This window comes from Leucoraja erinacea, chromosome 14 (assembly GCF_028641065.1).
Source record: "Leucoraja erinacea ecotype New England chromosome 14, Leri_hhj_1, whole genome shotgun sequence".
Taxonomy (NCBI): Eukaryota; Metazoa; Chordata; class Chondrichthyes; order Rajiformes; family Rajidae; genus Leucoraja; species Leucoraja erinaceus.
In genome coordinates this window covers 25,925,666-25,943,675 of record NC_073390.1, presented here as the reverse complement: position 1 = coordinate 25,943,675, position 18,010 = coordinate 25,925,666, and the positions used below count along the sequence as shown (strand labels likewise).

The window sequence follows — 18,010 nt, the reverse complement described above, 5'->3', positions numbered from 1 at the left end:
GGAATGAACATCAGATGCTGTTGGAATTTATCTTTCTCCAATAGTAATACACATCTGCCTTTAGGGCGGACGGTGGCACAGTGGTAGAGTTGCTGGGTCACAGCACCTGAGACTAGGTTTTTTGATCCTGAGTACAGGTGCTGTCTGTATGGAGTTTGTACGTTCCCCCTGTGAGCTGCGTGGGTTTTCTCCGGGAGCTCTGGTTTCCTCTGGTTTGTAGATTAATTGGCTTGGTATAATTGTAAATTGTCCCTAGTGTTTATAGGATAGTGTTAGTGTGCGGGAATCACTGGTCAGCGCAGACTCGGTAGCTGAAGGGCCTGTTTCTCTAAACTAAACTAAACAAAGATATGTCTGCATGTAACATTTATTTATAAATATTATTAGTTTTACTTAAGAAGAATAGAAAACTTGATGATGATGCAAATTCTCCACAGGTAGCAAATCAGATAAAGTGTCTGAACCTTCCCTGGAATCCAAGGACAAAAAAGGTTTGATATATTTAGTTGTCATACATTTCATGCATTGGTCTTATTTAAGTATGCAAATGAATTCCCTTATTGCCAACCAAGCAATAATGTTGATTTTGCTTTTAGATTTAGACCCATCCTGCATAACTGTGTTCTTTACTGAATACTAGAATAACGCAGATTAGATGAACTGCAAGAAGTGGAGCATAGATTTGCCAACATTATAACACGGTTTAAAGGGTTAACTAGCAAGCTAGGTTGCATAGAGTTGTACTGACAATTACGAGGTGATTAAATGTATTAAGGTGATAAAAGGTTTCGGGCCAGGTGTAACAGTGGCAGTTATGACTCTCCAAGTGGGGAGTCTAACACAAGAGGTGTGAAATTAGAATTAGAGCCTGGACATTGAAGATGGTTTTCAGGAAATATTATGCACAGCATGAGTGGGGAAATCTGGAACACTTGCCTCCCAAAAGCTGCAGAAAAAAGCCTGTGGAAAATCCCAAAACTAAGATTGTTTGGAATGTTGTTAGTTAAGGGTCATGGAACCATGGAATTGAAACATTGATCAGCCAATATTTAATTGAATACTGGATCAGCCATGATGGATCACTGACCATAAATTTGTGGGTGCATTGACGTTACAGGTACATAAAGAGGTAATTTGGCTTAATGAGTCTGTGGCAGCCGAACAAGAACGAACACGTCTACTTCTTGCTGCATTCTTTTATGGGAATCCAGTTGCTTTTAAAGTATGATTGAGGTATAAGATATTGAGAAATTGTTCATAATTAAAAATAACACGACAGGGACCTTATTGATTGAGGTAGAAGTTTAAACCACCATGACTGCACTTCTTTCTGAGCCTGTTGACATGGAGAGTGACAAACTCTCTAGAACTTTCCACACAGATATTGTTGCCACAAGATGGACAGCAGCCAATCACCTCACAGCCCTAAGGGGTTCAGCAAGCCACTACAACTATTACCGCATGTTAGAATTCTCTCTCAGCCACTCATGCTGCTGTACACAGCACTTGCACCAATTATGTCACCACAATGACCAAATAAAAAATATATTAATCTGAAACATTAACCTGCAGGTCATCCCTGACCTGCTGTAGGTTTTCTGTTTTCCTTTTTGATTTCTAGCTGTTCAGGAGTCTGATAAGGGTGATAAAAATCTGATGGTATTATGAAATTGATTTGGTTCAATCTAAAACCAAGGTCTTAAATCTACACAAAGGAATCTATGAAGGTGTGAAACACGGTAGATTGGAAAATGTTATGGAAAGCTGTGATAGTAAAGGAGCAGTGGCTAACATGTAAAGAGTTAATACGTAATTTAATGCAAATGTACATACCTCATCATCTATACATGCTCAGAGATGGCAAAGTTTTGTCAGGATGTAAGACTAATCTTTCTCAAGGTCAGTATACTTACAAACATAGAAAATAGGTGCAGGAGTAGGCCATTCGGCCCTCCGAGCCTGCATCGCCATTCAATATATATCTATCTAGGGATCAGGGGCTATGGAGAGAAGGCAGGTACGGGATACTGAGTTGGATGATCAGCCATGATCATATTGAATGGTGGTGCAGGCTCGAAGGGCCGAATGGCCTACTCCTGCACCTAATTTCAATGTTTCTATGTTTCTAATAAGATCATGGCTGATCATCCAACTCGGTATCCTGTACCTGCTTTCTCTCCATAGCCCCTGATCCCTTTAGCCACAAGGGCCAGATCCATCTCCGTCTTAAATATAGCCAATGAACTGGCCTCAACTACATTCTGTGGCAGAGAATTCCAGAGATTCACCACTCTCTGTGTAAAAAATGTTTTTCTCATCTCAGTCCTAAAAGATTTCCCCTTTATCCTTACACTGCGACCCCTTGTTCTGGACTTCCCCAACATCGGGAACAATCTTCCTGCATCTAGCCTGTCCAACCCCGTAAGAATTTTGTACGTTTCTATAAGATCCCCCCTCAATCTTCTAAATTCTAGCGAGTAAAAGCCAAGTCTATCCAGTCTTTCTTCATATGAAAGTCCTGACATCCCAGGAATCAGTCTGGTGAACCTACTATGTACTCTCTCTATGGCAAGAATACTTGGTGGCAGAACCAGGTCTTCAAGTGAATAGCTACAACATTTGAGAGAACAGTTGAATTCAGTGTGCAATAGGGCTGAGAGCGTAGCTATTCATTTTGTCTGTGAGGGAGAGAAAGGTAGAGGAGGAAAGTTTTCAGACGGGTATATGTAAAGTCAGCTAAGGAGAATTAATGATTGGGAAATTAAGGTAGACTTGAGATGAAAGCTTGTTGTTCTGCAGGAAATAATTTGTACTAGTTTGAGGCTAGTTATGGTCAGTTAGTCAGTTGATAATGTATTTTATAGAACTGACGGTACCTTGGGAAAACTCAGTGGATGAGGTTTATGAAAGGAAAAAGCTTAGATAGGTAGATTTGACAGCAGATGTTGAGCGGGGAGGATGGAGTACAAGAGTACGTTCGGTTGAGGTGGGTTGTAGAGGTTTCATTGCGAGACCAACCATGTCGCTATTTGGAGAGCTAGGAATTCACGGACAGGGTTTACGTCATTCTGTAAAGGAGATGTCAGGGGCAGCAGAGCAAGGTAGTAGGTGGATTTGGTGGAGAAGAAAGGAAATGTGCAACGCGCAGTAAGTGTATTCCTTCCCGTTTTATATGTGAGGTTGATATTAGTGGCATTACAATTGTTTGATGGAGGGTTAGGATAAGTGTAAGAAAGGATAAGAGTATTTAGCATTTGCTTGAGTGTTGAATCGATCATCTGTAGTTTATTTTACTTAGTCGATATTTACAAAGTTAGCTGCTTGGTAGTGTATACTGGTAGCATAACTGATGAGAGCAGGTATTGAGCCGGGGTGGTTCTAACTAGAAACATAGAAACATAGAAATTAGGTGCAGGAGTAGGCCATTCGGCCCTTCGAGCCTGCACCGCCATTCAATATGATCATGGCTGATCATCCAACTCAGTATCCCGTACCTGCCTTCTCTCCATACCCCCTGATCCCCTTAGCCACAAGGGCCACATCTAACTCCCTCTTAAATATAGCCAATGAACTGGCCTCAACTACCCTCTGTGGCAGAGAGTTCCAGAGATTCACCACTCTCTGTGTGAAAAAAGTTCTTCTCATCTCGGTTTTAAAGGATTTCCCCTTTATCCTTAAGCTGTGACCCCTTGTCCTGGACTTCCCTAACATCGGGAACAATCTTCCTGCATCTAGTCTGTCCAACCCCTTAAGAATTTTGTAAGTTTCTATAAGATCCCCTCTCAATCTTCTAAATTCTAGAGAGTATAAACCAAGTCTATCCAGTCTTTCTTCATAAGACAGTCCTGACATCCCAGGAATCAGTCTGGTGAACCGTCTCTGCACTCCCTAACGTCTGAACTAACTGTTGAGCTCTTTCGAAGTGTTGTGAACCTAACTCAATGGAACACCAGTGAAGGACGAACCCCACTTGATAACCCCAACGATACACTGGCATTTACACGCCTAGTTTTTGTTGTCCAATTGTGTAACTGTGTAAAGGCATTTTAGAATTGCATGTGGCATTGGGCTGGGTTTTTAGCTTGTGTATTTCCTAACATGTTGACAGCTTATTACTGAATATGAAGTTAGTTATTGTCCTATCGAATAAGTGTGTATAGTTAGTTTAGATCCTACTTTGGCTTTGGACTTGTTATTTTATTGGTTGAGCATGTATCCTTGTGTTATAGCACATGCTTTGTGTTTTAACCGTAATTGAGGCAAATAAACCCAATTCAAAAGGTGGATCAGACATAGCTATTAGAAGTTAAAGAGATCAATACATCCTAGAAAAACAAGAGTTTGCGGAAAAAAACAACAGTAAACCTGAGGTTTGAAAAACTTTCAGAATTCAGCAGAGGGTCAACTTATTGATAAGGAAAGTTAAATATAAAACCAGACTGAGGCAGGAAAATTGGAGAATAAAGAAATTACAGCAAAATTAAACAAATATTAATGTAGGAAATAGTGGAGTCGCAAGTAGGTCGCAATTGAAAGATGAGCTGAAAAAAATTAGTATCAAGTAAATTAATTACACTGGGAATAGATACATCCCTAGGATCTGATGACCTCCATCGTAGGGATTTGAAGAGGTGCTTGTGGAGAGAGTGGGTTCACTTGTTGTCATCTTCTTAAATTCTACAGAATCGTGAGCAGTTTCAACAGAATGGAAGGCGGGAAGTGTCACTGCATTATTTAAGAAATGACGGAAAGAAAATACAAGGAGCTATGGTGCATTTAGAGAAAAACAGGAACTACGTCAAATTAGCCTGAATTTAGTACAAAAAAACCTTTGGAACCTGTTGTTAAGAAAATGGGTACCTGGGCACTTAGAAAATAATATTAGGATTTGGCAGAGCAAATCTAAATTTAAGAAAGGTATGTCAGGTTTGACAAATTCTGAGATTGCAGTTCACAAAATAAATAACATGAACATACATATATGCATGAAGGTAACAGTGGTGAAAGTGGATTTTCAAATGGCATTGGTATTGGTATATTTTATTATATTCAAGTCACACGATACAGTGAAAAACTTTGTTTTGCATGTTATCCAGTCTAATCATACATCTGTGCATCAGGTAGTGCAAAAGAGCAAATAACCAAATAGACACAAATTCCTGGAGATTTCTTTGTAAACCAGCATCTGCAGTTCATTCTTTTTAGAAAATAAACAAAGTTTATCTCCAATTAATAGTTTTTTTGGACTTTGACTTGGACATAAACGTTGATGGGTCGGTTAGTAAGTTTGCAGATGACACCAAGATTGCTGGGGATATAGACTACGGGGAAGGCTGTTAAGGGATAAAGACCAGTGACATAAATGGGCAGAGAAATGACAGATGGAGTTTAATCCGAGCAAGTGAAAGGTGTGTTGCTCTATGGGAGGTGCATGTAAGGGGAAAACATACAATTAATGGCGTGTCCCTTAAAAGCACTGATATACAGAGGGATCTTGGGTTCCAAGTCCATAACTCCCTGACTGCCAACACGAGTAGATAGAGTGGATAGTGGTAAAGAATGCATATGGTATGCTTGATTTCATAGGGCAGGGCATTGAGTATATAAGAGTCAAGAAATCATGATGGTCACCCCATTACATGATGGTCACCCCATTACAGGAAGGGCATAGAGACTTTGGAAAGAGTGCAGAGTGATGCATAGATTAGGGGATATTATCTGCAGGGAGAGATTGGACAGACTTGAATTATTTTCTCTGGAATACCAAAGGTTGTGAGGAGACCTGGAGACCTGAAAGAGGTATATAAAATTATGAGAGGCATAGATAGGGTAGACATTCAGACCCATTTTCCCAGGATGTGAAAAATCAAATACTAGAGGGCATCATTTTAAGATGAGAGTGGCAACGTTTAAAGGAGAGGTGCAGGGCAACCTTTTTACTCAGAGTGCCTGAAACATTCTGGAGTGATGAGTGCCTGGAACGTGCTACCACAGTTGGTGATTGAGGCAGATACAATAGCGGCATTTAAGAGACTTTTGGATAAGCATATGTATATGCAGATAATGGAAGGATATGGATTATGTGTAGGTAGATAAGAGATGTTCACCACAAACTTTGTGGGCCAAAGAGCCTGTTCCTGTGTTGTAAACTATTTTCTATGTTCTATGTTTGAGAGTACAAAATATAGAGGTTTTACCACAGAGAAAGTGTAGATTAAAAAAAAGTGCAGGGCCACAAAGAGGTTGATTGAAAAAATTGGAAATTCATCGCGAGCCCATGACAGGCCCATTCAAGGGTCTGATAACACCAGGAAAGAAGCTGTGGTACATTGAGTCTGGTGGTATATTCTTTCAAGAATTTGTATCTTCTGCGCAACGGGATACTGGAGAAGAGGGAAAGACCAGGGTGTTCTCTGGTGTATGTTGGCTGTTTTTCAGAGGCATCATTAAGTATAGTTGGAGTCGCCATAACAAGATTCATCTTATTAGGACATTTTCTATGGTGTTGCTGTAGAAATTGTATGAAGCCATTCAGGTGCCACATAAAAGATTGCTCAAAAGAATTTGACTGCCATGGTATTGAGGAAATATACTGGAAATTGTTGATGACTGGTGAACAGAATAAAGCAGAGAGCAAGAGTAAAGGAATTATTTTCAGATTGGGAGACAGGGATCTGCACAAGGGCCAGTTCTCACTACCTGTATCATTAATTGGACAAGAGAACCTGTGTTTACATTCACTACTGACATTGAGCAAGCTGGATGTTTTCTCTATTCAGGGCATTCAGAATCAAGGTTAACCATCTCAAAATAAGGACCTGGCCATTAAGAACAGATGAGAATGAATCAAGAATTTTCTGTCCATGGGGTGCAGAAGGTTATTCACTGAATATATTCAATATCGAGTCAAAGGATCATACAGCATGGAAACAGGCCTATTATCCTATTTCATCCATGCTGACCTACATGATCAGCTACGAAGGTCCCATTTTCTTGCATTTGAACAATCTATATTCTACCAAAACTCTTTCCTTTGTTCTCAACATTCTAAATGTTCATGTGTATGCAGGGTAGTGTTGGTTTTCTTTTAATCTCCTTAATTTGTATCTTCTTCCAAAATGCTTGACCACCGCCTTCCCATTTTCACACATGCTACTCACATTTTTTCCCTCGACAGGATAAATTTCTTCCCGTCGCCTTCCAACCAATATTTCCGAGGTTTTTTTTGTTTTAATCGTTTATTTTTTTTAATTAACTGCTTTTCAGTGGGAGACTCTTGCAGCACTTTCCGTTGATGATGTCACGGTGCCATCTCACAGACGTCCAATCACGATGGATCTCATTTACATATGACATCACAATGGGACAGGGGTGGGAGATTGCAACATTCATGTGTTTCCACGAATGCAATCAACCTGTCGTGCACAATCAAATAAGATCAAATAGAGCAAGTTGTCCTCCCTCCTCTCTACCCCCTCCCTCTCTATCCCCCTCCCCTACCCCCTCCCTCTCTACCCCATCCCTCTCTACCCCCTCCCTCTCTACCCCCTCCCTCTCTACCCCCTTCCTCTCTGATCTCCGCTCGCTACCCCCTCCCTCTCTAGCTCACTCCCTCTCTGTCTCTCCCTCTCTGTTCCCCCTTTCTGCCCCTCCCTCTCTGTTTTCTCCCTCTCTTTGACCTTCCTCTCTCCCCCCTCCCCCTCTTCCCCCTCCTCCTCCTCCCCCCCCCCCCCCCCCTCCTCCCTCTCTGCCCCTCCCTCCCCCTCTCTACCAACCCCACTCCCTCTCTAGGGAGTGGTGAGTATTGGGACCTATGAGTGAGTGGCGGAGTATTGCGTTTGGAGACCATCCCTCCCCTGTGACGCCGCGTGCCCCCCCACCCCTCAATCTCTACCCCTCCCCCTTCCCCTCCATCTACCCTCCCTCTGTAACCCCCCTCACCCTCTCCCTCTCTACCCCTTCCCTCTCTACTCCCTCTCCCTCTCTAACCGTGCCTGTGCAGTTGGGGGCTATGTGTGAGTGGATAGGGTGGGGGAAGGAGGAAAAGGAGCAAATGAATAATATTAATATAATATCAAGGGGGGGAGGTGTTAGTGTGCGTGATGCCACAGGCCGCCCTCCCCCCATGAAGGGGATGGGACCCAGCGGGTCCCACTTGGACTAGTACCCTTCTAAAATGCTCCTCTCCACATACCTGTCCAAATGTATTTTAAATGCTGTTATTGTAGTTGCATCAACCAGCCCGTTGCATATACCCACCACCCTCTGTGTGAAAGAGTTGTCCCTCGGATTCCTATTAAATCTTTCCCCTCTTACCTTAAACCTACGCCATCTTGTTTTAGACTCCACTAACCTGGGGGAAAAAAGACTGTGTGCAGTCACCCTATCCATGCACCAATAAACTTCTGGATATTAGGAGAATCAAGGGATTTGAATTTCAGAACATGCAAGTAGCTTTGTGCTAAAAGGTAATTGTCAATTTTATCGAGTAGCTGAGCAGGCAAGAGGAAGTCAATGGCCTTCTGCAGCTTGCCTTTCCTTTATTCTTATGTTCTTTGATTTGAATCCTTTCTGGGAGAGCCCAATGATGCTACTGGGGAGACCAGGACAAGAAAGGCGCTCCAATGAAGATCACTAATGACGCTGACTGGTTAGCCCGTAACTAAAGATTTTCACTATACCTTGGTACACATGACAATTAACTAAACTAACCATTCACTCCTGCTATAAAGTAACTTCCAAAAATCAGTCAAGATAGGGGGTGGAAGTTGGTTGGAAACTATCAGAATTGTATTGTTGTCCTGAGCTTCTCATTCCCTGATTTTACCGACAGCTTATGGCCTTGAAAATAAATAGTGTCCAAGTGATTGATCTGACCATCTCAATAGGCATAGGTATGTTATTTAAATGGATCCCCCTTAAGGCTCATATTAGCCTGCATCAATGGTTTCTCCATGAATCCTCCACAGACAGATGAGACATGTCCAGGGATGCTGTCCCCTACCATGGGGAATAAACCCTCCACCAAGGCTTTTGGAACAGTGGATACCATACACCCGATGTTCAATCTTCATGGCAGAGAGAAATAATGGTACGTTGGAAACTCACTGCAATGACTGGAATTGAGTGGCACAGTGCCTAGCAGCTCCAATGATCCGGGTTCAATCGTGACCTCCGGTGTTGTGTGTGTTGTTTAAACATTTTCCTTTTGACTAGATGAGATTCCCCCAGGTGCCGTGGTTTCGTCTCGCTGCCCAGCTTACCCATGCCACCCAAGATGATCCATCTACACTAGCCCCACCTGTACACATTTGACCCATATCGATCTAAACCTTTCCTCTTCATGTACATGTAAAAATGTATTTACATGTTGTTATAGTACTTGCCTCAACTACATCCTCTGGCAGCTCATTCTATAATTCCACGTGTGAAAATGTTGCTCCCTGGGTTCCAATTAAATCTGTACCTTCTCACCTTGAACCTCTGGTTCTTGATTCCCCTACCCTGGGTAAAAGACTGTGCATTTATCCTATCTATTCCCCTCATGATCTCATACATGACCACCCCTCATCCTTCTGCATATCTAGGAATAAAGTCCTGGCCTCCACAACATGTCTCTACAACTCAGGCCTTAACGTCCTGGCAAAATCCTCATAAATATTCTCTGCACCCTTCCCAGCTTAACAACATCTTTCCAACAGCAGGGTGGTCCAAGTGTGGCCTCACCAACATCTTGGAACAGAATATCCCAACTTCTATACTCAATAGGTAGACACAAAATGCTGGAGTAACTCAGTGGGACAGGCAGCATCTCTGGAGAGAAGGAATGGGTGACATTTTGAGTCTAGACCCTTCTTCAGACCTTTCTATACTCAATACTCTGACTGATGAAGACCAATGTTTACCAGAATGTTTCCTGCATTAGGGGATATTTGCTACAGGTTGGACAGACTTAGATGGTTGTGGGGAGATACAAAATTATGAGAGGCATACATAGGGTAGATAATACTAGAGGGTATAGCAATCAAATACTAGAGAGCATAGCTTTAAGAGGAAAGCGCAAAGTTTAAAGGAGATATGCGGAACAATATTTTTACACAGAGGGTGGTGAGTGCCTGGAACCAACTGGCCAGCATTAATGGTTGAAACAGATACAATAGTGGCATTGAACAGGCATTTGGATAGTCGTATGGATATGCAGGGAATGGAGAGATATGGAGAGATATAAGAGATTGGGATCATGTTTGGCGGACATTGTGAGCCGAAGGCCTGTTCTTGTTCCATACTGTTCTATGTGCTGAATGCCTTTTGACCACCCTATCTACCTGTGATGCTACTTTCAAGGAACTATGTACCTACACTCCTAGATCCCTCTGCTCTACAACACTCCCGTGAACCCTGCCATTCACTGTGAAGGTCCTGCCCTGTTTTGACTTGCCAAAATGCAACACCTCACACTTATCTGCATTAACCTCCATTAATAATTCCTCATCCCACTTGCCCAACTGATCAAGATCCTGCTGTGATTTTTGATTACCATCTTTGTTATCTACGAAAGCATCCACTGTAATGTCATTTGCAAACTTACCAATTCCACCTTGTACATTCTCATCCCAGTCATTGATTTAAACCACAAACAGCCATGGGCCCAGCAGAGATTGCTGAGGCAGACCATTGGTCGCATGTCTCCAGTCTGAAAAACAACCTTCCACCTTCGCCCTCTGCTACTTTCCATGAAGCCAATTCTCTATCCAGTGGGTAGGCTCTCTCTCTCCCTGAATCCCATGCATAATAACCTTCCAGAGTGGCCTACCATGTGGAACTACATCAAATGTATACTGAAGTCCATATAGACAACAACTATGGCATGTCCCTCATTGACCTTTTTGATTACTAATTTGGCGACTGTAAATTACCCCTGATGTGCGTAAGTGGCAGAATCTAAGATAGTTTATTAACAATTATGGGGAATAAAACAGATTGTAGTGTTAGATTAGTCCTAATGGTAGTTGATGGCTGCCACACACTCAGAGGGCTGAAGTGCCGAATTTGGCAACTCAGCCAAGGACATTTATATGTAAAATATTTTTTTTTAAGTGTTCTCTTATTCTGTGCTGCTGCATGCAATGTCACAAAGATACACTGCAACTGAAAAACATTATCTTGATATTGCAGATGTTGCCTCTGGTCAAAAATATAAGCTAAAAGAAATTAAAGGTGGGTATTGTGGAGGTAAAGCTGCTCTCTTCTTCATTTGTGCGGCTTGAGCTCCCTGTTACATCAATGAGAACTTTATATTTGCTCAGAGACGCAAGTTATACTGCAGAGACTGGAAACCTGAAACAAAAACAGAAAACGCACTTGGTAGGTCTGATAGCATCTGTGAAGAGAGAAGAACAGTTCCGGCAATGTTTCTGGACTGGTTTTGATGAAGGGTCCCGACCTGAAACGTTAACCATTTCTCTTTCCACAAGTGCTGCCTGACTTGCTGCTTATTTCCAGCACTTTCTGTTGTTGGTTCAAGCAAATATTTCATTTTTCTGCAAAATAATTAGAACACTGAACAATCTAAATTACATGTTTGACAAGAAACTTTTATTTGGCCCAGTTGAGACCATTCAAATTAAAATCACTGTGGAATTTTACTTGGAAAAAAAAACTCAGCCAACATGGTTGGTGTTTTTCAGCGATACAGCGCAGAGTCTTAGGTGATGGATTCACTCTATTTTGGCATGCCCAGTAGGTGCAAACACACAAATGGAGCCCTGTACAAATATAGGGGATATATTAGAGTGTGTATTGTATATTGGGATTTGCATTGAGAACCATGGACTAGAATAACAGTTTGGCCATTTCAATTGGGTGTGAAATGGAAAACTCACAAAGGTATCTTACTGCCTACAATGTGAGTGGCTTCATTCATAGTTAAATGCAGGATGCCAGAGGAGGCAGAAAATTCAAGGGATAATCCTGATGTGATCATAGTCATTGTGCATGGAAACAGGCCTTCAGTCCAAGCCCCCCCATGCTGAATAAGATACCCATATACACCAGTTCAGTTTGCCCATATTTGACCAAAATTCCATATATAACCATATAACCATATAACAATTACAGCACGGAAACAGGCCATCTCGACCCTTCTAGTCCGTGCCGAACACATAATCTCCCCTAGTCCCATATACCTGCGCTCAGACCATAACCCTCCATTCCCTTCCCCCATCCATATAACTATCCAATTTATTTTTAAATGATAAAAACGAACCTGCCTCCACCACCTTCACTGGAAGCTCATTCCACACAGCTACCACTCTCTGAGTAAAGAAGTTCCCCCTCATGTTACCCCTAAACTTCAGTCCCTTAATTCTCATGTCATGTCCCCTTGTTTGAATCTTCCCTACTCTCAGTGGGAAAAGCTTTTCCACGTCAACTCTGTCTATCCCTCTCATCATTTTAAAAACCTCTATCAAGTCCCCCCTTAACCTTCTGCGCTCCAAAGAATAAAGCCCTAACTTGTTCAACCTTTCTCTGTAACTTAGTTGCTGAAACCCAGGCAACCTTCTAGTAAATCTCCTCTAAATATTCCTCTAAATATTCTCCTTAGGAAGACCCATTTTAGCTGAATATGTGTATGCTGTTAAATCACCTACAATGTTTGGATGTCAGGGACTCAACCTGTTACAGAAGGAGGGGAGGCCATTCACTCCATTGAGCACACGCCAGCTCTTTGTGCAGCAATCCAACCTTTCCCAATCCCTGTTCTAACCTGTGATGCAACATGTTTATTCCTCTCAATGGCAGATCCAATTTCCATTTAAATCATTGACCAACTCCACTTCCAGTGCCCTTGTGAGTTCCAGGTCACTAAAACAGTTCTTCCTCCTATCGCCAATTCTTCAGAACCCCACTTGTATCCTACAGTCCTTGTAAAAGCAGCCTATAACTGTCCTTTGACTAACCTATCTAAAATCACCTTAATTTTGTCCACCTTAGCCCCCTTCCCTCCAAGGAGAACATCCTCAACTTCTCCTATTTAATCTTGTTTTTTAAAAAAGTCCTAACCTTACTCTCTTCAGGAATGTACCTCACCTTTGCCTGAAACATCTCCTCCAAAAACATTTAATCCTCATTTATACTTCTTATCAATTTTTAGTTCTGTTATGCCCTGGCTAGATCTCCCACCTCCCTATCTCTCTTCCAATTCCAAAGATTCAGATTGTTCTTTGAACTTCTCCATTGCTAATTAAATCCTTGATATGATGATCACCCTTCCAATTGGCCACCTCAGTCGCCAGCACCAGACCCATTCTTGCTTTAAATTTATTCCACATGATTTTGTCAAATCTTTGAAATATTTTTCCATGCTTACACTCTCAGTAAACATCATTTACGATAAACTTCATTTTTTCTCATTCTTCTGACATTCAAATTTTCAAAATGTATGTAAGGAGATATAAAGTGCTAAGAGGCACAAAAGAAATGTGCAAGGTTTAAAAACTACTTTCAGTGTGAAATAAGTACTGTTCCGTCTGTGTGGCTCAGTGACTATGGCTCACAGAGCTGTTGCCTTACCTGGATCTGATCCTAATGCTCCTGTCCCACTGGGGAAACCTGAACGGAAACCTGTGGAGACTTTGCGCCCTACCCAAGGTTTCCGTGCCGTTCCTGGAGGTTCCCAGAGGTTTTTGTCAGTCTCCCTACCTGCTTTCACTACCTGCAACCTCCAGCAACCACCTGCAACCTCTGGGAACCACACAGAATCCTTGGGTGGGGCGCAAAGTCTCCACAGGTTTCCGCTCAGGTTTCCTAAGTGGGGCAGGGGCTTAACTTTCAGTGTTGTGTAAATTTAGTTGGCATATTCTCCCTGCAACTCTGTGAATTTCCTTTGGGTGTTCCAGTTTCTTCCCACAACTCAAAGATGTGCGGGTTGTTAGGTTCATTGGCCACTGTATATTACTTCTAGTGTGTAACTGAGTGCTAGAATCTGGGGGGAGTTGATAAGAATGGGTGAAATATAATGAATAGGATTACTGTAAAAATTGATACTTGAGTGTACAGATACAATGGACCACCAAGTACCTGTTTCCAGGCTGTATCACTCCATGACTCATGAATATAGTTTGCAGAGAATTCAACAATGAGTGAATGTGCACTAATAGACAGCAGCCTTGTGGTTTTTATATCTGGAACTAGAGCTCTTTTGAAAGATTTTGAATAAAACTACTCTTTGCCAATCCAAGAAAATGTCAAGTCAATGTACTCTGTTATGATCAGTGTTTCCATGCTGCAAAAGGATTCAAAATATCTCAGGAGAAGTTGGCAGCAAGCCTTCACACTGATATAGAAACTGCAACAAAGAGCATTTGGTTCAAGGTTTCCATTTCAGTTATAGTCCATGAACCTCATCACACGTTAAATATCATACACATAACTTACAAAGATCCCCCGTGCAAAACAACAATGAAAATCATTGCAAGTGAACACGTTTCTCAGCTAACTGGCAGCTTCTTGGGGAGAGCCACAACCAACAAGGCAGAACAGTATTTAGTTCAGTCCCAGCCTGTCACACCAAGACTGTGTGCATTACCAGTGGGAATATAGTGCCCAGTGGTAGCTATTGGTAGAGATGAGGTGATAGTGCAGGCTCTCAACATCGTCACTGGTATGGTCTTAATGAAGTATAAATGGGACTATACTGTAAATAGTAGTGAGCACGACAAGGCAGGGCATTGTGAATTGATGTCAGTTTGTCCTATACACACTGGACCTTGCATTTTGCTCCATCTCTGTACTTGAGTTTGACTTGGTTGTATTTATGTATTGTATTCTCTGATCTGAATGGTCAGCATGCAAAACAAATATTTTCACTGCAACTCGGTACACGTGACAATTAAACCTAAACCTTACAGTAGTCAAACATGTCAATTACACGGGAACATAATAGTGGGACATTTGAGCTAGATGCTGTGATTGGGGCGAGAGATTTCTTGGAATGGATGACCTGGACAGAACAGTCTTTCCACCTGCTACTCACCTTGTGAACTGAATCAACAGAATATTCCCTTCAACGTTGATTCTTTACTTACTATTAATTGATTGGGAAGCATAGGGGAACAATGTAGGTGCACTGCCAATGCTGCCAACAAGGAGATTAATGCTCCTGCTAATTAATACATTTATGCTCATACAGCTGAGCAGCAGTGGGAAAAGTCCCCCCAACAGCACGACTAAAAGGATCATTAAACACCTTCAGAAAAAGCAGCAGGTAACTTCCTCAGATGAAGATGCAATTCACAGAAAATAGAACATAGAACAGCACAAGACAGGAACAGGCTCTTCGGCCCCCATTGTCTAAGCCAAACGTGATGCTAAACTAAACTAATCTCATCTGCATGTACCTGACCCATACGCTTCCATTCCTTGCAAAATGCAACTAACGTGTCTGCCTCCACCTCCACCCATGGCAGGGCATTCCAGACACCCACCTGTGTATAAAACTTGCCCTGCACGTCTCCTTCAAACTACGCCCCTTTCACATTAAACCTATGCCCTTTCATCTTTGACAATTCCACCCTTGGAAAACTATTCTGACTGCCTACCCTATCTGCCTCTCATAATGTTATATCATTCTATCAATTTTCCTCTCGGCCTCTAATGCTCAAGAAAACAATCCACGTTTGTCCAACCTAGAGCTAATACCTCCAATCTAGGCAGTACGCTGATAAACCTCTTTTGCAGCCTCCCCAAACCCTTCATATTCCCCCAGTAATGGGGCGGCCAGAACAGTATGCAATATTCCAAATTTGGCCGAACCAAATCCTATAAAGCTGCATCATGACCTCTTGACTCTTATAATCAATGCCCCAATACCATATTTACCACCCGTTCCTTTGGTGTGTTGGAATGCATTTGCCATTTTTGACCACCATTTCAGTCATTTGATACCCTACTGAGGTCTCCAGCTCTTGCTTACATTTAAACAGACAATATTTGTACCCACAAAAACTTCAATCATTGCACCAGATTTACTTCCAAATCATTGATATTCAAGCGACCTGGTGCTGCAGCCTAACATACTCGCACATAAAACCCTCCTATCACTTAAACGTTGAATAATTACCAAAGATAGACACAAAAAAGCTGGAGTAACTCAGCGGGACAGGCAGCATCTCGGGAGAGAAGGAATGGGTGAAGTTTCGGGTCGAGACTGTTCCTCAATAATTACCCTTTTCTTCGCTGTACTGAGGTGACTTTTAATCCAATGTTATATTATCAGCTTCCTATGGCCATTTGCCTTTCTGCCTAACTTTGAACTTTGCATGCACCTTACTAAAAATACATATTGTCTTCATAAAATGTCATTCCATTATCTACCTTCCTTATTACTTGTCAAGCTTGGATTGTGTTCTCTGGATTGGCAGAGGATGAATGGTTGATAAATATTGGAATAGTTAGTTTAAATAGACCTGGCTGTTCAAGATGTCTTCTGTTACTGAACATGGTGGTTTATGGCTGCTGATAATAATTAATAATGCCTGCATTTCAATCAGCAGCCATAGATTCACAGCCATAGAGTCACATCTTGCTGACCAAGATGTCCCATCCAAGCTAGTCCCATTTGCTTGTATCTATCTGGCCCATATCTCTCTAAGCCTTTCCTTTCCATGTACCTGTCCAAATATATTTTAAATCTTGTTATTTTACCTGCCTTAACTACTTCATCTGGCAGCTTGTTCCATATACCCACCACCTGTGTGAAAATGAATCCCCTCATATTATTATTATATCTTTCCCCACTCATCTTAACCCTATGCCCTTAAGTTTTTGATTCCACCTTCCAGGGGAAAGAGGCTATGCATTTATCTGTCCATTCACCTCATGATGTTATCCACCTCTATACGACCGCCCTTCAATCTCCTGCGCTCCAAGGAATAAAGTCCTAGCCTGCCCAACCTCTCCCTATACCTCAGGCCCTCAAATCCTGGCAACATTCTCATAAATCTTCTCTGCAGCAAAACCAACACAATATCACGTGCAGCCTCATCAATATCTTGTACATCTGTAACCATCTTAACTTCTATACTCAATTCCCTGACTTACAAAGTCAGTGTGCCAAAAACCTTCAATACCACCCTATCTATTGCAATGCTGCTTTAAGAGAACTATCCACGTGTATTCCTTGGTCCCACTACTTTACAACACTCCCCAAGTTCCCAATGTGCGGGAATTCTCAAAATGTAACATCTTGCACTTGCCCAGCTGATCAAAATCCTATAGATTTAATTTACAATCGTAACTCTACCTCTTTTTATCCTCTGTCAAATCATTGCCAGATAAATATCCAGGGTTAAAGATGCATGGCCATTGAAGTCACATTATTCTAAAACAGTTAGCAAAGCAGGTAAGGCTGTAGTAGAAGTACAAGCCAAAGGCCACAGGTTAAGAATAAGGCGTAAGCCATTTAGAACGGAGATGAGGAAACACTTTTTCTCACAGTGAGATGTGTCTGTGGAGTTCTCTGCTTTAGAGGATGGTGGAGGTCGGTTCTCTGGATACTTTCAAGAGAGAGCTAGATAGGGCTCTTAATGATAGCGGAGTCAGGGGATATGGGGAAAAGGCAGGAACGGGGTACTGATTGAAGATGATCAGCCATGATCACATTGAATGGCGGTGCTGGCTCGGGGCCGAATGGCCTACTCCTGCACCTATTGTCTATTGTCTTCCTAGGGCAAAAGATTATGTAAACTGTTTAGAGACTGAGAAGTTTAGGGAATTAATCTGCTACCAAGTTGACGTTAGTAAATCATTCACATAACAGTCGTTACTTTATTTTTCAGATGACATGTACAACCTGAAGTCCATGAAAATGAATGTGGCAGAATTTGAGGCTCTTGATGTGTATGCTTGCAAGGCAAGTATCAAAGAGAAATGGGGGGAGGGGTGCTATACTTTCAGACTGCTCTGGCCAAATGGTAAATGAAATGTCAGTAAGTACCCTGTTCCTGGAACT

At 42.0% G+C, this 18,010-nt stretch overlaps 1 protein-coding gene across 5 annotated transcripts in view; it reads left to right on the top strand.

Annotated features, from left to right (window-relative positions):
• Positions 1-18,010, top strand: part of ky (kyphoscoliosis peptidase) — a 152,228-nt gene that overhangs the window by 111,999 nt on the left and 22,219 nt on the right. For 4 of the 5 annotated variants that reach the window (XM_055645897.1, XM_055645901.1, XM_055645900.1 and 1 more), the window contains 3 exons: positions 438-491; positions 11,176-11,217; positions 17,838-17,911. In XM_055645897.1, coding sequence (XP_055501872.1) covers positions 438-491; positions 11,176-11,217; positions 17,838-17,911 — 170 coding nt within the window. The remainder of the gene's footprint in view (positions 1-437; positions 492-11,175; positions 11,218-17,837; positions 17,912-18,010) is intronic. The other variant, XM_055645898.1, reaches the window with a different exon arrangement.